General features: G+C 41.1%; 1 protein-coding gene across 2 annotated transcripts in view; it reads right to left on the reverse strand.

The window, feature by feature from the left end:
- LOC133081910 (heat shock 70 kDa protein 14) overlaps positions 1–21,771 on the reverse strand; it is a 34,127-nt gene extending 12,356 nt beyond the window's left edge. Inside the window, exons 1-10 of one of the 2 annotated variants that reach the window (XM_061178232.1) lie at positions 21,570–21,771; positions 20,306–20,386; positions 20,148–20,230; positions 11,928–11,976; positions 11,702–11,807; positions 10,494–10,584; positions 9,454–9,558; positions 8,211–8,372; positions 6,846–7,001; positions 4,848–4,950 (exon numbers count right to left, since the gene is read on the reverse strand). In XM_061178232.1, the coding sequence (XP_061034215.1) occupies positions 4,848–4,950; positions 6,846–7,001; positions 8,211–8,372; positions 9,454–9,558; positions 10,494–10,584; positions 11,702–11,807; positions 11,928–11,976; positions 20,148–20,230; positions 20,306–20,386; positions 21,570–21,626 (993 nt within the window). In that variant the 5' untranslated portion in view covers positions 21,627–21,771. Of the gene's footprint in view, positions 1–4,847; positions 4,951–6,845; positions 7,002–8,210; positions 8,373–9,453; positions 9,559–10,493; positions 10,585–11,701; positions 11,808–11,927; positions 11,977–16,321; positions 16,821–17,329; positions 18,014–20,147; positions 20,231–20,305; positions 20,387–21,569 lie in introns of those variants that run through there. The other variant, XM_061178228.1, reaches the window with a different exon arrangement.
- Between the last annotated feature and the right edge of the window lie 69 nt (positions 21,772–21,840).

The raw sequence follows: 21,840 nt of genomic DNA on the forward strand, positions 1-21,840 counted from the left end.
TTCCCAGTGATCTGGTCCCTTGCTCCCTCCTCCCACCCCCTCTGGCTCACTCAGTCCCATCCCCACTGCTGCCCCTTAAACATACCAAGCTTGCTCCCCTCTGGCTGTTCCCTCTGCCTGGAAAACCGGCAGATACTCACCCAGTCTGTTCCTTCATTTCAGTCCCTGCAGGGCTCTGATCAAAAGCCATCTCCTTAGATGGGATTCTTATCTGCAAAATCACCCTTTGTCACTAGCTATGCCTTTATCCTGCTTTATTTTTCTTCATAACAGTTATCACAACTGGGCATTATTTTAACTGTTTCCTGACGGCAAAGACTTTGTTATGTTTACTGCTGTGTCCCAAGTGCCTAGAACCCGCTTGGCACGGGGCAGGTGTGCTCAATAATTAGTTGTGTGTTAACTAGTAAATGAATTTGAATGCATGCCTAGGAAATTCAGAAGACTCCTTGAAAAATTATTAATACCAAGAGTTCGTGAAGTGGCAGAGTATCAGATAAAGAGGCAAAACCAGTAAGTATTCTATCAGCAAAACCAAATTAGTATTGATAAATAAAAGCATAAAAAACATCTCATTCACAACAGCCAGAAATCCCACGATTAAGAAAACACATAACTCAAGAAAGTATTGAAGAAGATCTGAACAGAGAGAGATACCAACTTTGTGGTTAGGAAAATTAAATACTATAAAGTTAATATATCACCCCCCAAAATTTTACAGGCTTAATGCAACTGCATCAAAATCACAATGGGATTTTTATCTAAGAAGTTGAAAAAATAATTCTAAAGCGCCCTGAAAAAAACCAATATGAATAAAAAGAATTTTTAAAAGTTGCAACGTTAATAATGAGGGTTTACACCTACTCAGAAAGTAAATTGCTTTTGGTGAGCAATCTGATAAATATTAAAAGTCTTAAAATTTGGGATTCTACTCACAAATCTTATTCCAAGGAAATTAAGGATGTTAACAAAGCCACAAAGACTGCTATTTATAAAACCAAAATAACGTACACACTCAACACAAATAATTGGCTGTGTAAATTATGATACATCAATGCAACAAAATACTATGCAGGTATTAAAATTGCAGCTGAAGAGTCTGGATGCTTGGTAAAAATGGCGAGAATTAACTGCATCGGTATATTTACGTACCCTTCTACAAGCCCACTTGTAGACAATAAGGGAGTTTAAGAAGATATAAATGGCAAAATAAATGCAGGAGAGAACTTGAGCTTGAGATTTCAGCAAATTTTGGAAGCTGAAAGGGAGAGAAGTAACTGTCTTAAAGCTGACATGGCCTGAGATAACCAAAGGGGAAGCAAGGTGGTTTGAGTCACAGAACCCAGAGCGGCTTGGGACTGCGAAGCACCAAAGGCCACAGGAAGCGAGGGCCAAGCCGAGAGGTGAAAGCGGGACACCGGGTGGAGAGCAGCCCCACCAGCACGCGCACGGGGCCAGCAGACCCCCAGACCTCGGCCCTGACCCAGCAGCGCCTCGTCCCCCCTCAGACACGGGGCTTCGGCCCAGCTTGGGGACAGCAGGGGCGAGAGGGGAGCACGGTGCTGAACACAAGGGGGATAAAGGAAAGTCTAACGTAATGAAGAGTAGGAACCCTGACGCTCCCTCTCCTCAGAGATCAGACGTGTCCTTCTCAAGCAAGCGATGAGAGGATTCCTTCGGGAACAACCAAATACTCCTAAGACTAGACCGCCCGATACTAAAATGGGAAAGGCGATGGGCATAAGAGTAAAGAAAGAGCACGGACTGCGGGGGCAGACTGTGAGCTCCAATCCCAGCGGCGGCACGTGCGTGCCAGTGCTACTTTAAGCAAAGCACTTAACCTCTTCGGAAACTTTTTAGTTTCCTCCTCTGGAAATGGAGATAGCAGTGCCCATCTCCTGATGCCTCTGTGAGGATTAAATGTGTCAATGGCTGTGAAGCCCTCCCTCCATCCCCATAAGAGGATTATACTTCCCCGCCCACTGCCACTGCCCTGACTTTGCAACCCCTCCGTGCAGGTGGAGACTTCCCTGCCCACACTCAGGCCTGGTCATGTCTAGCTTCGGCCAAATGAATGTGAATACACTGAAGTACGACGTATCTAAGCAGAAGCTTTGAAAGCCCTGCACGTTCCGCCAGCTCTCTTCCGCTTTCCCCTCCACCGTGAGAACCGCACGTCCCAGAGAGCTGCTCCTTTAGCCTGGGTCGTAGAACGAGAAGCACGGAAAAGAGCCATAGCAGTAGACCTACGGCCACCTTCAGCTGCCCCCGTGAAACGCTAGCAAGAAAAAATTGTCTACAGTAGAAAACCAGTGAGACTTGGGGGTTGTTTGTTACTGCCGCAAGGTCAACAAACTACAGAGACAACTCTATATTTTTAAGTTCTCAAAAGCTTGTATTTTAGAAGTATCTCTTTAACAATATTCTTAATCCTAAGAATGTACTTGACCTCTAGTCAAGCAATTGAGGATTGTACCATTTGTGGTATCTAATGTGAGGGCTGTATGACCAGTTAATGAAGGAAGAGAACTCACATTAACTATCATCTACAATACACCACACCCTGTGCCATACATGATACTTCATTTAATCCTCATAACAACCTTACAGAGTAAGTTATACTTATATACTTATAAGTTAAGTATTATCACCCTCCTTAATAAGAAGAGACAAGTAAGGCTCAGGAAATTAAGTGATCTGTCTGTTCTGGAACTATCAGCACTGAGAGCCTTCCGATTCAGGCGGGTCTGTCTCCAAGCTCACTCCCTTCCACCCCTGCCTTGTACCACTCTTCCACGCGCCTTAATCTTTATAAGCCACCTTCACCTAACACACACCTCCCAATCACCTAGCACAACGCATGGCATGTTATAAGTGTTCAAAAAAAATACTTACTGAACTAAATTGAAGGGAAAACCTCCACCAAAAGACAAAAAAATGCAATTTCCATCTTAGAGCATACAGCAAAATAGTGAAAATATAAAAACTTTCAAACTATAGCAAAAAGAAAATAGTATTAAATACACCTGAACAAAGATGGAATTTATAAACTTAGAAGCAGCTGAAGAAATCAGAGTAACAGACCAACAGATTTAAATAGATAAATAAATGAAACCTCAGTGTATCAAATACCCTCCTCCATAACAAGACCAAAGTTAAACAGTAAACTGCATGCCTCAAAAGAAGATTATAGTAAACAGCAGTTAATTTTCTGATTATATAAAGCATTTACACAAATACATTTTAAAAAATACTAAGATTTAATTGATCAAACAGGCAAAGAATATGAAATATTTACACATAAGGAAACACAAAATTAAACATTTATTATTTAATAATATTAATAATAAATATTTTAAAAGAATCCTACAGTAGCCAATAAAATATAAAGTAAAAATATATCTTTTTTTCAACTACTTAATGGAAAATTTATCTTTAAATGATAAAACTCAGTGTCAGCAAGGTTACAGTAAAATGTCTGTTCTCATATTGCTGATGAAAGTATGAGTTAATTCAACTCTCTTGGAAGGTAACTGAAGGTAAAAATAGGTTTAAGCTATTTATACTCTTTGACCCAATGATTTTACTATGCGAATCTATCCCAAGGAATAACCTTAAATATGGGAAAAGATGGGCATCACTGTTCTGCGGAGGGGAAGACCCGACCTAGGAGTCCAAACAGAACAATGAAATAATCTATGGTGCTCTTCCTTTTCTAGGATATTGAGTCTATTTAAAATTGTGTTGATGAAGACTACACAGTAATATGGGAAAGAAATTGGTTATATTATTATTTAAGGAACATAGAATTCAAAATTGTGCATACAAATTAGACTAGTTTATTATAAAATAAAACACTGGTTACCTATTTTCTGAGTTTTCTTATATGAAAATTCCTTTATTAACAAAAATGAAAAAAATTTATATGTATTTTAAATGAGTAGAAATAATCTTGGGAGAAAAGATAACATTAAACAGTTGGAATATTTTTGAAAGTCTCAAAATCTTTTCTTATGCAAGCAAATATGCAATATTTCTCAGCAAGCAGAGAGAAGCAGTTTGGTTAAGAGCAGACTTGGGAACCACACTGAGTTAAATCCTAGCTCTACCACTAAGCACACAATTACCATGAAGTTACTTATACCTTTGTACCTCTGTGCCTCCAATTATAAAATGGGGATAAATAATAACACCTACTTCATGGAGCTGTTGGTGAGGATTCAGCAAGTTAATACATGTAAAACGCTTAGAAACAGTGCTTGACACATAGCAAATGTTCTAATATCTGTCCGTTTTTGCTTACATATAAAAAAATATACTGGGGGCTTCCCTGTGGCACAGTGGTTGGAAATCCGCCTGCCAATGCAGGGGACACGGGTTCGTGCCCCGGTCCGGGAGGATCCCACATGCCGCGGAGCGGCTAGGCCCGTGAGCCACAACTACTGAGCCTGCGCGTCTGGAGCCTGTGCTCCGCAACGGGAGAGGCCGCGACAGTGAGAGGCCCGCGCACCGCGATGAAGAGTGGCCCCCGCTCGCCGCAACTGGAGAAAGCCCTTGCACAGAAACTAAGACCCAACACATCCACAAATAAATAAATAAATAAATTTATTAAAAAAAATATATATATACTGAAAAGGAATTAGTCTTTTTTGCTAAGAAAATGAACATACAGAACTATGAGTTCATTAGAGCCATTAATCAAAATTTAATCAATGTCCTTACTTCCTAATATAAGCTAAGAAAATATTTAAATGTATAAAAATATTCTTTCAGTACCAAGGGGCTGTTTCCTAAATTCCAAATCGAAAATTACTCCCAACATAAATAAGAAAATACAAAAGTATTACCTTGTTGATATCATCTGCTGTAAATCCACTTTGTTCTAAGAGTTCTCTGATTGCTTCTATACATTTATTAAAAAGTGGAGAACAGAGAAGTTCAAATCTTGCTCTGTACACACACACATACACAAATGCACATATACACAGAGAAGAGAAGACACAGAAAAAAGTCAAACAAGACATCTTTTTCTTGTGAAGGTTAATGCCAAAACCTACTGTGATGAATCTCTTTAGAATGGGTTTATGATCAGAACAGGATATTAAACACCCAGAAGTGCAATATCATGGGGTGAAAAAGTCTAGGTTATCCATCTACAAATGTATGAAGATGTTTAGTATTAAATTCAAGTGGAAGATTATCTTACCCATAGCCTGCTTGTAAGCTTTCAAAACACCTAAAAATAAATACTCAGTGTATGGCATTTCTGACAATAAATCTATTGATCCAAATCAAACCATCATTTGGAAATTTTTGCTATTTTTATGTGTTAAAGTTTTAAAAAATTGTTTCTCACTACTTTTCTTTATAGTCTGAGCCTATGCTGCATATAAGTTTAGTTCTTTTGCACCACCTGAGAAGCTTAAATGCTAGCAAATAAAATTATGAATTCTATTTCCTTCTTTTCCTTCTTAATAAATTCTATTTACTTCTATTTCCTTATTAATAAGCAAACATATACTGAGTACTTGGACAAACTTAGCACTAAGTTAATATAAAGACTCTCTTGCCACAAAAGAGATTTAAATTCAGTTTAACAACTTTCTATCTTTTAGATTGTAGCTTGAAATCTCACTTAAAAGATCCAGAGAACTTTCTGGAGCCACTGGCTACATGAGACTACTGAGCACTTGAACTGTGGCTAATGCTACTAAGGAACCGAATTTTTAATGTTATTTACCTGTAATTAATTAAAAAATTTAAACAGCCACAGGTGGCAGTGCTGACCTGGAGTCTTCGGGAAAGCCCAGGGAGAGTGAGGAAGCTAAACTACAAGGGCCAGATGAAGAGAGAATTTAACCAGAGTCAGTAAAAGCCTAAAAATAATATAATACTGTAATTCTGGACATTTTCACTATGCTTCCAAGTCATCCGTTAGCTTGTTGGGAGGTTTAAATTGTGCTAACGGTAGCTATTATTATTGTGAGTAATATGCAATGCAAAATGATAGGATGATAGGACAACGGCCTCCCTTGGACTTCCTGGGTGAAGGTGCAATCATTTGTAAGCAATGTTTTGGGTTATGTAAAAGATATGAGCATTAAAAACAATTTTATGTACATTAAACCTGTGTTTACTAAATGTCATAAAAGCTATTAAAATTTACAATGTTGCCAATGGATGACAGAGCAAATAAAACCAAGAAAGAGATCAATCCTCAAAGTACTGGGATAGGCAACGGAACTCTGGAGTCAAAACTAGCTGGGTTTGAATCCAAGGTCTGTCACTTACTAGCTGGATAACCTCGGACAAGAAATGAAACCTGTGTTTCAGCTTCCTCCTGTGTAAAGTAAGGAAAATAACAGTACTTACCTCATTGGGTTGTTAGGAGAATTTGAGAGTTAATACATAGAAAGTACTTAGAATACAGCCTGCCACACAGGGGTAACGATCAAGTTATAGTAAACAACCACTGATACATGTGCAAGCCCCACAAAGAACTAGGGACTATACAGGTGGGACTGCTATTCAGTAAGAGAAACTCGCAAATCTCAAACTTCAAGTCTTCTCTCATCTTTCTTTCAAAGATCTAGGAAGCCCTTTTCACACACTGCTCTTTGTAGCTGTAAAATAACAGGGCAATCACAGCTGACATGATTACTTTGAGAACAGTTATTTAGTCTGACAAGAGTTGGACCCCAGAAGTAAAGACAGGAAAGCTCTCCTTTTATAGAGGGCTAATAAACCTCAAATGAGCAAACGAAAAACCCAAAGTGAGAAAATTACACCTAAATGTGAATACACTTGGAATTTTTTTGTTTAAGTTTTTTGAACTGCAGTTTTACCTGGACACATTGCAGTCAAAATCTTGACCTTCATACAATGAGTCAAGGAAACAATTGGCACTTCCCAAGGTTGACAAAGAATGTTTTGCAGTGTCAGCACTGTTCATCAGTTTCACCATGGCACGGGCATTTCCTCTCACATCATGTTTGAAGGATCTAAATTAAAAATACAATCTTTGAAGTTTAAAAATTACTAGGTCATTTAGAATTTATTGTAACTAAAATCTGGATAATCCCTATTAGGATAACTATAAGCTCATGAATCAATATTAATACCAGATTTTAGTATCTCCAAAATATCCGAAGAAAATTCTCTGCAATTTAAAGAAGTGTCTCAAGAAAAATGAATAACCAATATACTCAACGCTTTGAATTGCTGGATTCTGTAACCACAATAATGGACTGTGCTTTGAAGAAGTACAGGAGCTGTCATCGTTTTACAGATGAGACAAAAGGAGGTTGAAGGAGATTTATGCAACTGGGTCAAGTCTCACACCTCACCCCTTACAACCGCAGCATGATTATTGTTTGATGGCACAAAATTATCTGTCCAGCATTAAAAAAAAAAGAACCAAAAGTGCTTCTTCAGAGAAATTTGAAACATAACGAAATACGTAAAATTACAGTTCCTCTACCTCCAAGGGGAGTTAATTGTTAAAACTGCTTGCTAAGTGGTGATATTGATGGCCCTGTTTTTAAACATGTTTTAAAACTGAAATCCATAGTAAAATTAACAATGCCCCTCCTTGAGTTGGAACACCTTTACAACAAAAAGCAGTATAGGTCTTTATTAAAGAAATGAGAAATTATCACTTTTTCAAGACTTTTTTTTACCCAGTTTAGTCAAACTGATGAAAATGCTATTTCAGCTTCTTTTTACAGCAGGAATGTCCCAAATATAACCTTTATATATTTGACTCATGATGTGCCAAACAGAATTAGAATTTTGAATGGAATAATTACATCCAGCAACAAAACTAAAATATTCCTTGTGGTAGTAGATTAGTAATAAAATAAACACTCTGCAAGACATTCATTTACTGGAATGTAACTATAACATAATCTTCTACCTGTAAAAACTGTTCAGAAGGTAGTGAGGCCTCAGTGCTTTTACCCTCCTTCATCCAGACATAAAAGCAACCACTGAAGAACTGAGGGAAAAATCCAAGTACACTGCACTGGGCAGCTTGGCCTCTGCTTCCCCCTGTTTACCAGAACAGACCTTAGAACTTTAGACACAAAAATATCCAGTGCACTGGAAAAAACATGTCCTCCTTTGAAGGGCAATTTCAAATAAATTAGGAAAAAATTAAACCTGAAGTGAAACTTCAATCGAAATATATCATCAAGTCCCTTTATACTCACCTCTGAAACTCAGAAGCTAGGTACTGTGCTAAGGTTTCTGTGAAATGTGTACCTCCAATGTTATTATCAGTGTTTGTTGAAAGAACACGATATATTCCACTGTTAACTTCCATGACACTGATAGATAAGGATGTTCCTCCAAGTTTGAATACCAAAACGTTGCTAAAAAAAAAAAAGATAACATGAGTAAGTTATGAGAGAATCACAGCATTGTAAAGCCAGGTTCGACTTCTTAAACTAACAAGTCACTGTAAATCACATATCAGGAAACTGAAAATCTCACATGAGTAACTAAGTTGTCCATGGTCATCACTCAGTGATGACTTAAGCCTAGAAACCAGATCTGATTTTAAGTCAAAGCTCTTTTTCATTTAGTTGTACTGGTAAAACTGTATTCTTCTAACTGGAGTTCAAAACATTAACTTTTCAAAGTAAATAAAGAAGAGATTTGTAATTAAAGTGAATTGTAAGAGAATTAAACATAGAAATTTTATGTTAATATTATCCTTGTTACTACAGCAATAACATGTTCTACAAAAGTAAAACATATGCAAAACTAGGAGTTAATTTCCTATGTATCAAAATCCAAAATTTCTGATATCCTAATTTATATTCTATATTTTAGTTTACCTAAAAAAAAATCTCCTAGTAATTTATACATATTAGTTTAATTGTGAGATATGAATGAAATGACACAATTAGGGGAAATTAACACATCTGAATTGATTTCCCTAAAATTACACGATATGTCAGATCTATTAAGACAAGTTTTATAATTAAATTAGGAGTATGTCTTACTATTTCATTATCAAATGAAGTCTTAAATCCCCATACTGGCTTTTCCCCCATCTCCTGCCAAGACAAATGTACATAAAAGACCTCACTGTTTCTAAGCATGTTTAATAATTAGAATTGGTAGTAAAATTAACAGTGCCCTAGAGCTTCAGTTGGAACTTGGCTGGGCTTATAAATTTCAAATCTTCCTCCACTAAGGGGACAAAGTGTAGGTGATAAGAGAAGGGCGGAAAAGCTCAACCTTCCCTCCTGCCTGTTAGATCCTTTCTCTGCTCTCTGAGGACGTCTTTCTCATCTATTTGAAAAACTCTAGGTGAGAGTTTCGATGTCTTTCCATCCATAAAGGCTTGGAACCACTGTGCTATATAACAATCTCTACTGAAATAATTGCTATAATCTAAAATGTTTTCTGCAGTGAAAAACTTAAAGCTGCAAATACGGTTTTTACCTTTTTCCAGTGGGGGAGTCTTGTCCAATTCCGTAAGCCAAAAGAGCTGCAGATGGTTCGTGGATTAACCGCAAAACATTGAACCCAGCAGCTCTCGCTGCTTCCCTGTGGACAATTTACTTTTAATACATTTAGTATCACAACATGTTCAAGTCTACATTTTTAGAAATGCTCTGCTAAAGATTTTATGCAATAGCATATAAGACTTCGCAAGTAGAACATGAAGGGTAATGATCTTTAGAAGCAAGATAACAGAACATAAGAAACAGACCTAAGTCTTTAAGCGTAGATCACTTTCTGTTTAAAATAATAATGTTGAGTCTATTTCCTTGCCAAAGAAAATTACGTGCTTGTACTGAGTAAGGAAGAGAAAGCTCTCCAAATGCTCAAGCTTACAAACTTTAGAAAGAGATTAGGACATATTTATAATACATTTTAGCATTTTCCAACTTCTTTAATTTAGGGTCACAGTTTTAACACCCCACAAGTGCAAGTAAATAAAGCAATTCTCTGCCCCAGAAGCAACTCAGGTGTTCAGCAAAGCCCCATAGGGAACTCTATCCACAGAGCAAAAGACTGGGTGCTTGCCAATTACATTTGCATAACAACCTATAAAAACTAAATACAACTTTTTGTTTCGATGTTAATCTAAGGTGAAAAAATAATCGCAAATATTTTCTAAAATTGCTTATTTTTATATAATTCCCACGTAAGCCTTAATTACATGACACTAAGGCAAAGTGATTCATAAACATCAACTTAACCTGGTAATCAAAAACATTTCCAATCAAAATAGCTAAGAAGGTTACATTTAATTTTATGTTCTTTTGACATTTCATAAAATAAAGGAACTATTAATGATTATTACCATAACTTTTTACCACACGATTTACATATGTAAATATACATGTATTTACAAATACAACTTTATTGTGTAAGTTATTTTCAAACGCAATTTTACCTTTCACTATATAGTGATACTGTGAAATCTGTTACTTCCTTTAACTAAGCAAGTAAAAGAAACCCCATATTATACTTACCCAAGAGCATTTTTTTGTTTTTCTCCAAAATCAAATGGAACAGTAATAACTACATCATTTGCATCTGAGCCCAAGAAAAAATGTGCTGTTTCTGTACGTGAAAAAAATATTTTAAAAGTTCACGAAATGTACTATGGTAATCATGTCATGATATACGTAAGTCAAATCATTACGCTGTACACCTTATACAGTGCTGTATGTCAGTGATATCTCAATAAAATGGGAAAAAAACATATATAAAAATAAATTCTGATGATATACAAAAATGTCAAGTGATACTCTGAGGTTTGTTAATTTGAGCCAAAGCCCTTCTCACTATAAGGATTTTCCAATTCACTTGACTGCTCCACCCCAATGATCTTCTCTTGCTCTCTTAAACTGTGCACTACTTTTTTGTGGTTTTGGTATAGTTCGTGGACATGGAACTAAGTACTTTCCGAAGTGCCTGGCTCTTAGGCTTCCAAGTTTCAACCATCTCCCAAATTAGACAGGTTCTCAGACAATGAGCTTCTAATGCACCAATGTGCAGACCAACTACCATGTTGAAAGGCTGCCTTCCATCCCACAAATCCATCACACATTCCAGAGCTGAAGTAAGTAAGCCTTGTCGGTAATCTACTCCAGAATCCCTCAAGTTGCTCCACAGAAGGCTGCTCAGCTCCAAGCCTTCACCTGAAGTGGAGATAAAACCAGACCTACTTAATCTGCCTAAATTACCGTGGAGAGTGCACTGTCAATCTTGAAGGAGATACGATATTCACTATTCGCCAAGCTTATTGGCCACTTCATCTTTTTAAAAAAAATATTTATTTATTTGGCTGCACTGGGTCTTAGTTGCCACATGTGGGATCTTTAGTTGCGGCATGCGAACTCTCAGTTGCAGCATGCATGTGGGATCTAGTTCCCTGACCAGGGATTGTACCCGGTCCCCTGCGTTGGGAGCGCAGAGTCTTAGCCACTGGACCGCCTGGTCACTTCATCTTAAGAAGTTTTGAAAATGCTAATTTGGCCCCATCCATTTACATTACTTCTAGGGAAACCAACGTCAGGGAAAATAAGTCATTTAACCAAGGTCACATAGCCAGTTAGTGGCCCGGGCAGGTCTAGCATAATTTAGGTCTCCTCACTGCTCATTCGCTCAATCACCCTGCTTAGCCCCAGATCAAAAAAGGTCAGTTTTTAAAAAGATCTTTTCTTTTGCTCAATACCTTTCATTTTGCTAAATATCAGTCTGGCAACATCTTCTGGGCTGACAAATTTCTTTTCTTCTCCAGTATCTATTTCATATCGTAATTTCCCATTTTTTTCAATGACCTATGAAGGAAATTATGAGTGTGTTAAATAAGGAATGATTTTAATAAAAATACAGTTTCAAATCAACATAATTGGCAATTACTTTGTGTAATAGGGAAATAATAATAGAAGCATACTCACTAAACATTTACTATCCCTGATGTATTTCTGAGCCTGTGGATCATCAGAGCTGTCCATAGAGATAAACATAGTTAAATATTTATATCACTATTGTTGACATATAAGTTTTAAAGAAGACTATATTCTTCAATACCACTTGACAAATATAAAAATATAAACAAAATTAAGTTGCTTAATATTAAAAAAAATCTTGCAATATTACGGTAGGTTTAGACGGTAGGACTGAATGGATGCAGTATTTACAACGTTTAGAGTAATTCTATTAAAGTGCTAATCTTCACATTTCAAAGTAAATAGCTCTTCCTTGTTCTGATCTTACTATCAACAGATGTTATACATTTGGGGATGATTTTCATAATACCAATGATTTTATGTCATATATACTTGTATCTTTGATCCTGAAGACCCAACCACTGAGATAAAAAGGACAAAAGGACCACAAACTAACGGCGAACCAGAATACCTAACACCATCTTTGCTGCTTGGTTTCTGACTATGAATCAATGCCTGAAACCTGAAAGGACTAAACAAAAGTATGAATATTATATATGTAAAAGTGCAGAGTACTACAGGTAGATATATAACGTCCTATACAAAGTAGGTACTAAACAATTGTGTATGGCAATGGAAAAATTAAAACAATGGGTGTTATGTTGCTCGAAATAGTAATACGAATTAATGCAGATTACAAAATGTTTTCACATATATTACCTTACTTGATATTCCCAACACTATAAGGGGCAGAGTCAGTACTTGATCCCAGGCCTTCTCTACCAGGTTAGGGTTTAGACTGCCTCGCGGTGAGATGCTAAATGACTAAGGTACTTTTGCCATGAGCAGGGATAGGAGTCTGATCTTTGGCTTAATTTCATCTAGAAACGAAGATGAGGTAGACCCTTTCACTAAACCCTTCTTGCAAGGGGCAGTGGCTATTCTGTCCAGAGACCAGTCTTAACTGTTCAGTAAGAGCAGGTGAAAATTAACACTGGCTAATTGCTGAGGGGTTACTGAACATCTGAGGACCCTAATCTGTATAAAAAAGGGGAAAATGCCCAAAGTCCATGGCTAATTAATAGAACAACTAGCTGGAATCCAGATCTCTAACGCAAAGTTTAATATTCTTTCCACTAGCCTTCCCCTGCCCCCGCCCCTTTTCTAAACCCAATATTTATACTAGCTCCTGGAAAAATATTTTAAGGGTAAGAAAAAAAAGATTAAGTGTGCCCACAGTAATTTTTTTTTCCTACCAATACTGTAATTTTGGCATGACACTTAGCGGTTCTGTTTCCTTTAGAACAGAATTTAAGTCAACCAGGATAATTTCACCAAATAGCTATCTATCACTCAGACAAGATAACTTGCCAGAAAAGGATATTTTAATGGAATTTATAGAACTCTTAGAAATGGAAAATTCTCAATTGCCATGCAGAGAGGGCCTCGCTCAGGTGAGGTCAGAAGCACACGTAGCTCTGAGGGCCACAGAGAGGCCAGACCCTGGAGGTTAGCCAGCGGAGAAGCAGAAAGCAGAGAATGGAGGTGACGACAAATGATCACGGTAGCGCCAGAAAGTAGTGGACTGACCACAGCCAGGTACAGATGACAACTTTATTTGTCCACACCAGGATTGAGTTACTGAACAGAGACAGAGGGTGGTGGCAGGTTGGCATACACAGCACCATTTACGTCGAGGGCTTCAGGAGGCAGGCAGAGCATCACTCCTACCATGGTACCAGGGCCTTCATCCTCCTCCTCCTCCTCCTCCTCCCTCCTGAAGGGCCCTGCCCCACACTCACCAGCACTCACGTACTACCGGGCTTCTTCCCCCCACTCTCCCAGTACAGAGCCCAGCAGGTCTGGAAGCGTCTGTCTTTACATTCATCTGCCCACTGGGCCCTCACACAGCTCCTGCGAGGTAGCAGGGATGGCCTCCCACTGGAGAGGTGAGGGGCCTGAGGTACAGAATGGTCAAGTGACCTGCCTGCAGGCTGACAGGGAGTCACGGCTGGGCCTGTTTCTCTACAGCCTCCCCTTATTACGACTTCCCTCCTCTTCACAAGATTTGGCCCGTTTTCTCTGTTTTTAAAGATTTTTCCCTTTAGTTTTATTCCTAACCTTAAAGTTACTCTGCCCATTAGATGTGCACACTACCACCTCCCAAGTTCACCTTGACTTCTGCTCTTTAGCACCTCTCTTATCTCAAATAAATCCCTGCCTGTGTACTTTGCTACCGTTAATAGATTAATATAGTACAGGCCTAACTCTTTCAAGTACTTCCTTGTTTTTCCAGAAAGTCTACCTATCTACAGTAGTGTTATCCAGTTGTAACTGACATGGACCCCTCCATGTAAGGGCCTAAAACAACTGAGAAAAAAAAATTATGTATCTCCATTTCCGTGCCTTAAACATATGCTCCTCTAAAGCACGGAATCTGTGTCTGGGTGTGGTGCTTACAGAAGTTCACAAGTACATTCATAAATATTAATGCCATAGAATGCTTCCTTAAAACACAATTGTTACCAGGATTTCACATACATTAACACGCTGCTCTGACTGAAAATATCGCAATCAGAATTTCACTTTGCCTTTTGTTATGCTATTCATCTAATTTTTTAGAACTGGAAGGTACGAGAAACGTCACCTAGTACAAACCTCTCATTTTAGAGATAAACCGAGGCACAAAAAGGGCAAGTGATCTGCTCAGTGTAACAAAGTGTGGCAGCATTAGAATCTGGGGGTTCTGGCTAGATTCCAGTGTGTTCGACGTCGCGCTGCTTCCTACAGAATGGCCCATTCCCCAGAGAAACCTGCCATCTATTCCTGCTCCCTGTATGTTCCCGCTGTGGTCTGGACCATTTCTCCACCTATTGCTATCTCCAGCATTTAGGTAGGCAACCAAGCTGGCAAAATAGAAAATAAAACCTCTCCCAACATGCCTGCACTTTTTTTCCAGGCTCTTGATTAGAGGAAAGCTCTTTACGTGCTAAGTCTCCTTTTTGTACTTTCTGAAAGTACTAAATAACCGCTAAGAGCTTTAAGTTAGGTTAACGATGGCCAGTAATGGCTTCCCTTCTAGAGTAAATTGGAAGCATGGCTCAACACCATCATATCTCCTCTAGGAAGTGTATGTGTTTTGGAGGGAAAAGGGGATGGATTTGTGGAGGGTTGGTGCTTAAAAAGAGTTAGCTATCGCAGGCCGTCCTTATCCACACCACCCAACTGTTCCCAAAGCTGTTCTATTCCATCATATGCCATTAATGAGATGAACTTTTGTCTATAACGTGTGAGAAAATGTGACTTGGGAAAGTTCCCTAAAAGAAAAGTTTTCTAGGGCTTGCCTTCTGTAACATACTAGACAGAAAAAAGGCTAACAGAGAAGAACAAAATTAGCTAAAAGCATTTGGGAAACTGATATCATCTGAATTGTTTCCACGAGGTCCAAATGGCAAACCAATGCTAAAGATATATAATTATGCATAATCAAGGAACCTAAAAAATATGGAATGCAAAGAATTTACTTACATGTAATATTTTATAAGACAGCCAATTTCTCATTATATCAAAGATTATCAATATGAACCAAAACGCACGATTGTGGCTCCCTGTCAGTTGTGAATTATATCCATAGTGGTAAGAGACTAAGGACTAGTAAAATGGAGGGAAAGATGGTTTGACTATTGAGTGTGTGCTAGTCGGTATGTCACAGACACAGCAGTGAAAATATGAGATAAAGGTACCAATACGTGTTGTGTCTATATTATTAGCCTCATGAGCTACAGAGAGATTTAAAGAAGTGAAGATTGTAAACTCCAGGAAGCAGTCAAGTTAAACTAGTAGATTCAAGCAATGAGGGCTTGGTATACAGCCCTAATTCTACATCTTGTCAGCTACTGTGCCTTCTCCTAGCCTGACCTCAGCCAAGGTCATCTGCTTTAATAACTTACATGTGTATAGTGCTTTTAAACTTTTAAACCCTTTCACATCTATTTAAGCCATCTGATCCTCACAACAACCCTGTGAGGTAGGCAGGCTGCCCCCTTTTAACAGCCGAGGAAACTGGTGTTGAGAGGTAAACTAAGTTGTCGCGCATCAGTGGTGAAGCCAGGGCTAACTAGCTCTCTGGACTTGGCCGCTTCCGTTGTCTACTAGGCCACCTCTCATGTTTCTGAAAGGCCTTTCAACTAGTGGAGACGCTTGGGAGAAGCAAGTATTCTACCCTTGAATATTCTAGCATTCCTACCCTTCTGCACATTAATGGTCCATCTACTCTTTTTTTTTCTGAGGACACGGAAAAGGAGGCAGGCTACCAGAAGGCAGCCGTTGGACCCGGGCCTCTGCCAGAGTAGGACATACACCCTTGTGTGATCAGCTCCTAACTTTTGGTGTTTGAAATTAACCTCTGAAGCAACTTTTCAAGCCCCAGCTGGAAAGCGCCGGTCGCCTCTTCCACCGCTGTGGCCAAGCGTCTGACGGCGACCACCGCATCCCTGCGCAGCTCGTTGGCGGCGTCCTGCTGAGCGCTGGCCTCCTCGCCGATGGCAATCAGCCGGTCCAATTTTTCCTCCTCCCGCTTTGAAAGTTCTCGTGCCAATCTCCTGTTTTCTGCCAACTCGGCTGCGATAGTCCTGGCCACGGACCGCCTTCTTCGCCTTGCCCACCTGGGAGGGGGCTCACTGGTCAAAGGCCCATCCCCACCAGAAACCAAAGGAACTCTGGAGGAGGAGACCGGAGGCTGCTGTGCCGAGGCCACCCTGGGAGTGTTTCGGACGGAGCTGGTGCAGGGGCTGGGCTCACCGGACACCCCCAGTCTGGTCACGGGGCTGCTCTGACAGGGAGCAGCTGCACCTCTGAAAAGGTGGTGGGAGCTGCTGTAGCTGGGGGTCCCTTGAGAGCACCCTGAAAAACAAAGCAACAATGTTGCAGAGATTACATTCCTGCCAAGGGAATGCTTGGAGCCAGCAGCAGAGCTGACGAACAGTGACAAAGCTACGGTATTCCCAGCAAGGCCTCTTTCCGCAAGGGATGGGGAAGAAGTCACTTCCTTATCTGGACATTTTGTTCTGTTGCAATCATACGTCCAAAACCTCTCCCCTCGCCTTCCTGAGCCCCTTTCCACATAGCTATCCAACCTACTCTACAGCCACAAATTCCTAAGTCCCCATTATTAACAATGCCAAAACTAGTTTGCTTCTAAGGAGTACTTCTAGGTTTAAAGGAGTTCTAATATCTTACATACCTAGGGTCATACCTCTTAAAAACCTGAAGCCCTTTATCTTACCATTAGATTTAAAAAAGAGGGCAGGGGGCAGAAATAGGGACGATGTTGACGAGGTCACCATCCAAACATATAACGATTAGAACCAAGTGACTCTGGGACCCTGATCCTTCACACGCTGGGGAGTTACCTGCACCCGAGGATTCATCCCAGGAGTCCTCAAGGTCACTGGTTTCTCGCGTCTGGTCACTGATCCTCAGTTGACAATCCTCATCTGATTCCTTAACTGTTTTCAAGGTGGGCTGGTGATCTGCTGCCTGAGTCCTTTCTGCTCCCAGAACGCTGGCTCCCTCTTCCCCTGGGGTGTCAGGGGCCGCTAAGTTCTGACCACAGTGCTGGGCCCACGCGGCCTCATCCGTTAAGTTGTCTGCGTCAGTCACTATCTGATTGCGGAGAAGCTGATCCAACGTATCATAAAAGGGACAGTGTGGTGGATCACCCATACTTGTGGCGTGGGCCACATAGGCCTTTAAATATAATGCCTTCAGGACTTTGAACTTGGAGCGGCACTGACGCTCGGTGCGGCGGAAGCCTTCCTGCTGCATCCGCTTAGACACAGCCTGGTAGACGTCTGCATTGTGATGCACGGTCTGGAGGCGCTGAATATACTCTGCCTCACCTAGTATGGAGAGAAGCGTCCGTGTCTCCTGTCTGGACCACCGGATGCCTGCGCTGCTACTGGAAGTGGCCATAGCGGACTGGGAAGGAAGGCTAGCTGGAGGAGGCTCCTGGGCAGCAAGGTGCCGATCTGAAGGTGTGGGGAGGCTCTGTGTGCTCAGGTCTATCTCCAGGAGCCAGCTGATTCTTCCCTCTCAGGGCTAATTGCTGAGAAGCCAGGTCCAAGGACCGCATTTCTGGCTGGAAGGCCACAGGGGAATGAAAGTTACAGGGATGGGTAAGGATAATTGTGGCAGCAAGTTAAGCGGTGCTACCTGTAAGTAGGCTGCAAAGAGGCAGGACGCCAGCACTGAGAAAGCCCAACTTCGGGAGTTCACTCAGGATGGGTAATGGATCAAGGGCTAAAAAGGGCCTTACTGGCTTGGTAACAAGGGGACTGGCTCCTCCACAAAGGGCAGAATGCTTCCAAGGCTGAGACCTGGTACAACTGTGTATCTGTAAAAATAACCATTGTCTTCTAAAGTAGACAGACCGAGGCGGAGAAATGCCTGGACCATGAGGCAGCTCATTCTGGAGAAGTCCTAGCAGGACCATGGCACAGCAATACATGTCTAAAGGGGCTCATTCCTCACTAACCTTGGCCTAAGTGGCATGCTGTGGCTATGTATTACCCAGCTGACTGTCACCATTGCACTCTTTTGTTAAAAGGTAACTTCCAGGGCCAGAAAAGCGAGCTGAAGTCGTCCTTGCTAATACAAAGCTTCTTGCATAATATGGCAGAAGACCTCCACATCTTTACTTCGACCACCTGCCCCAAAATAGCAGCAAAAAAACCAACAGGGCTACCAAGGGGATGGATCTGTGGAACTGCTCTGTATCTTGATTATATCAATGCCAGTACCTTGGTTGTGATACTGTAGTACAGTTTTGCAAGATGTTACCATTGGGAGAAAATGGTAAATCCAATAATACATTCCATCTCTCTGTATCATTTTTTGGTAACAGTATGTAAATCTACCATTATCTCAAAAAAAAAAAAGTTTACTTAAAAAAATACATTGTTGGCTGCTTACAGCGAGTGAATCTACCTTCTACAACTCCCTGCTTTTTTTTTCAGTCTATAATTTGAAAATTTTTGATACCAACTCAATATATTTCCAATACGCTCAGTACTAAATTTTGTCAACAGATAAATGGATATGGGAATATATGTATCATCAGAGAATATTTGAATTCTCTCTGAAATACTACAAGTTTTGACGTAATGCATAAAGATCCTAAGGAAAAAAAATGAGTATCAAGTTCAGTTTAACTAAACACAGGCAAAGGGATAGCAAAAAATATCTGTATGTATAAAAGAAATAAATTTTAAATTTAATCCATGATCCCCAAATCCTAAAATCAACACGAGGAAATTTCTACCTAAATTCTTAACTGACGAAGTAGAAAGGAAAGAACCTGGGGCTAACGGTTAGGCGTCCTAGACTGCAGTCCTCTCTAGTTTACCCCCTAACTAATTTAGGGATATCTGACTTCTGTGTGCCTTGATCTTCTCATCTAGAAATGGCGAGGGATAAAACCTGCCTGACGATCTTACAGGGATTTGAGAGGATTAAATAAAATAAGATGTGAAAGCACTTTGAAAATTTAAAAACACTATATCGAGTACTACAACTCCACTGAAAATGAAAACCCCTAATTATCATGGTAATCTATAATTTGAGGAGACAGAAGTCTGGGGAAGCAAGCCTCTTTAATCTTTTAATTAAAGTTACAACAGTTGATTAACCTGATTCTTAAGACATTAATTAAGCTGTTTCCCTAATGCTTAAATGTGAAAGCCAACTGTTAAAGTTAGTTCCCAGAAAGTGTCACAAAAAGATCTGAGGAAGAAAATCAATAGCTTCTACATAAATATTTCACCAATTATAATAGATTCCACGAAATTCAACTACAGTGCAAAGAAATCTTCAAATTCGCACACAATCTCTCAAGTTCCCTCAGTTAAAAAAGTACTGTAAAAATGTGATAAGTCCAAGTTCCCACCTCTGGATGACACAAATGATCAAAACTAAATGTATGCTGGCATCTATCAATACTAACAGATCTGAGAGCAAGAAACAAATGTCTGAGTGAATGCCATCCTTGAGAAGACTCAGCAGAAGATAATATCGGAAGATAACAGCCTCCTGGAGTATTCTGTGAAATGACCCAGTCATAAAAAAACAATGAAAAAACACACTGGCGTTTCTAGTTTCATTTCACGTTACACTTAGAATGTATAAACACGTTTTTATTACCATGGGTAAAAGTATTATTTTATTCCATACCTTCTGCCAAGGATCTGCTTTACTTTCATTACTGTATTTGAAATATTCCTTATTCTACTTTGTTTTGCTGCCAATCCAACAACCTGAAAAAGAGCAGTAGATTACAACGCGCATCATTTTTTCCTTATTTCAAAGTTCAAAAAGGAGGGGAACAGTACCTCTTCATTTTCTGAGTAAGCAACAACAGCTGGAGTGACTCTGTCCCCTGCATCATTGGCGACCACATCAGCCCGGCCATCCTGGAGAAAAATACGCAACTCTATTAGTTCTTTCGGGATGAAATATACAGTCTCTTTAGATATATTCAGACACGGGTGGGCCAGCGTTACTCTGACATATATGTGGAGAGAAAAACGGCTTTATCATTATTTTAAACACGTAGATTTAATTGTCCTTATCAATTTCCCAGATTTTAATTAAGACCAGAATTCCATGAAGAACTACCTCATTTTTTTCAGTCTGCTCTGCATAGTGGGTAACAGAACATACATAATAACAACCTATCTATGTACAGTAACAAGCCTTACTGCGTTAAACTTCCTACTTCTCTTCCTTTCCCTATAGATGCATCTTTCTTCCCTTTCTCTACATATGATGAAGCAGTATTAATCCCTCTGGCTTTTCCTTACAAATCATTTGACATTTAAACGTGAGACTAGGATCAGGGCTGTCCCTCATTATTGTTCCTTCCACCTGCCCATTGATGACAGGAAGCCCCTAACTCCTAGTCAGGCTCTCTCATTTCCAGAAAGGACAACAGAGTAGAGCACACACCATCATCTGGCTTCACACGCTTCGCGGGATCAACACCTCCAGTTCCAGAACGCGGCCACGCCGCCCTTTCTTGGCCAACGTCCAGAAACCTCCGGGTACCACACGTTCAGGTCCCCCTCGGGGCCTTCTGCGCCCGCGATGTCCCGGGTCCGCCCCAGCTCGGGGCCTCCTGCGCCTGCGATGTCCCGGGTCCGCCCCCCTCGGGGCCTCTTGCGCCCTCAAAGTCCCGGGTCCGCCCCCGCTCGGGGGCTCCTGCGCCCACGATGTCCCGGGTCCAACCCCTCTCGGGGCCTCCTGCGCCCGCGAGCTCCCGGGTCCGTCCCCCCTCGGGGCCACCTGCGCCCTCGACGTCCCGGGCCCGCCCCCCCCCTCGGGGCCTCCAGCGCCCGCGAGGTCCCGGGTCCGCCCCGCCTCGGGGCCTCCTGCGCCCGCGAGGTCCCGGGTCCGCAGCGGCCTTTCTTGAGGAGCCGCGGGGGACGAAGCCGGGTCCGCCCAGCTCTCAGCCCCGAAACTTCCCCACAGAATCACCTCTCCGCGCGACGTCCCCAGGCCGGCGACACGCCGTTCACAGCCCCGCAGGAGACCAAAGGACTTGGCCTCGCACCCAGAGAACTGGGTACGCGCAGCCCAGGTCCCCGAATCCCTCACCTTATAGACGGCCACACAGGCTGATGTGCAGCCTAGGTGAACCCCGATGGCCGCCATGAGGCGGCAGAGACGGCGGCAGCAGTAACGAGCGGTCGCCCCCGCCGCAAGAGCGCCAGGCCGCGGAACAACCCCATCAGGCACCGCGGAGACTTCACGTTCTCGCCCGACCACTGCGTCCGGTCCCTCCGCCGCGGCCTCCCGCGTCCCTGCCAATCAGCGTGAAGGTCCCGCCTTTCCTCTCGAGCAGTCAGCGAATAGCTTTACTGCGTCT

The sequence above is a fragment of the Eubalaena glacialis genome, chromosome 2, assembly GCF_028564815.1.
Source record: "Eubalaena glacialis isolate mEubGla1 chromosome 2, mEubGla1.1.hap2.+ XY, whole genome shotgun sequence".
Taxonomy (NCBI): domain Eukaryota; kingdom Metazoa; phylum Chordata; class Mammalia; order Artiodactyla; family Balaenidae; genus Eubalaena; species Eubalaena glacialis.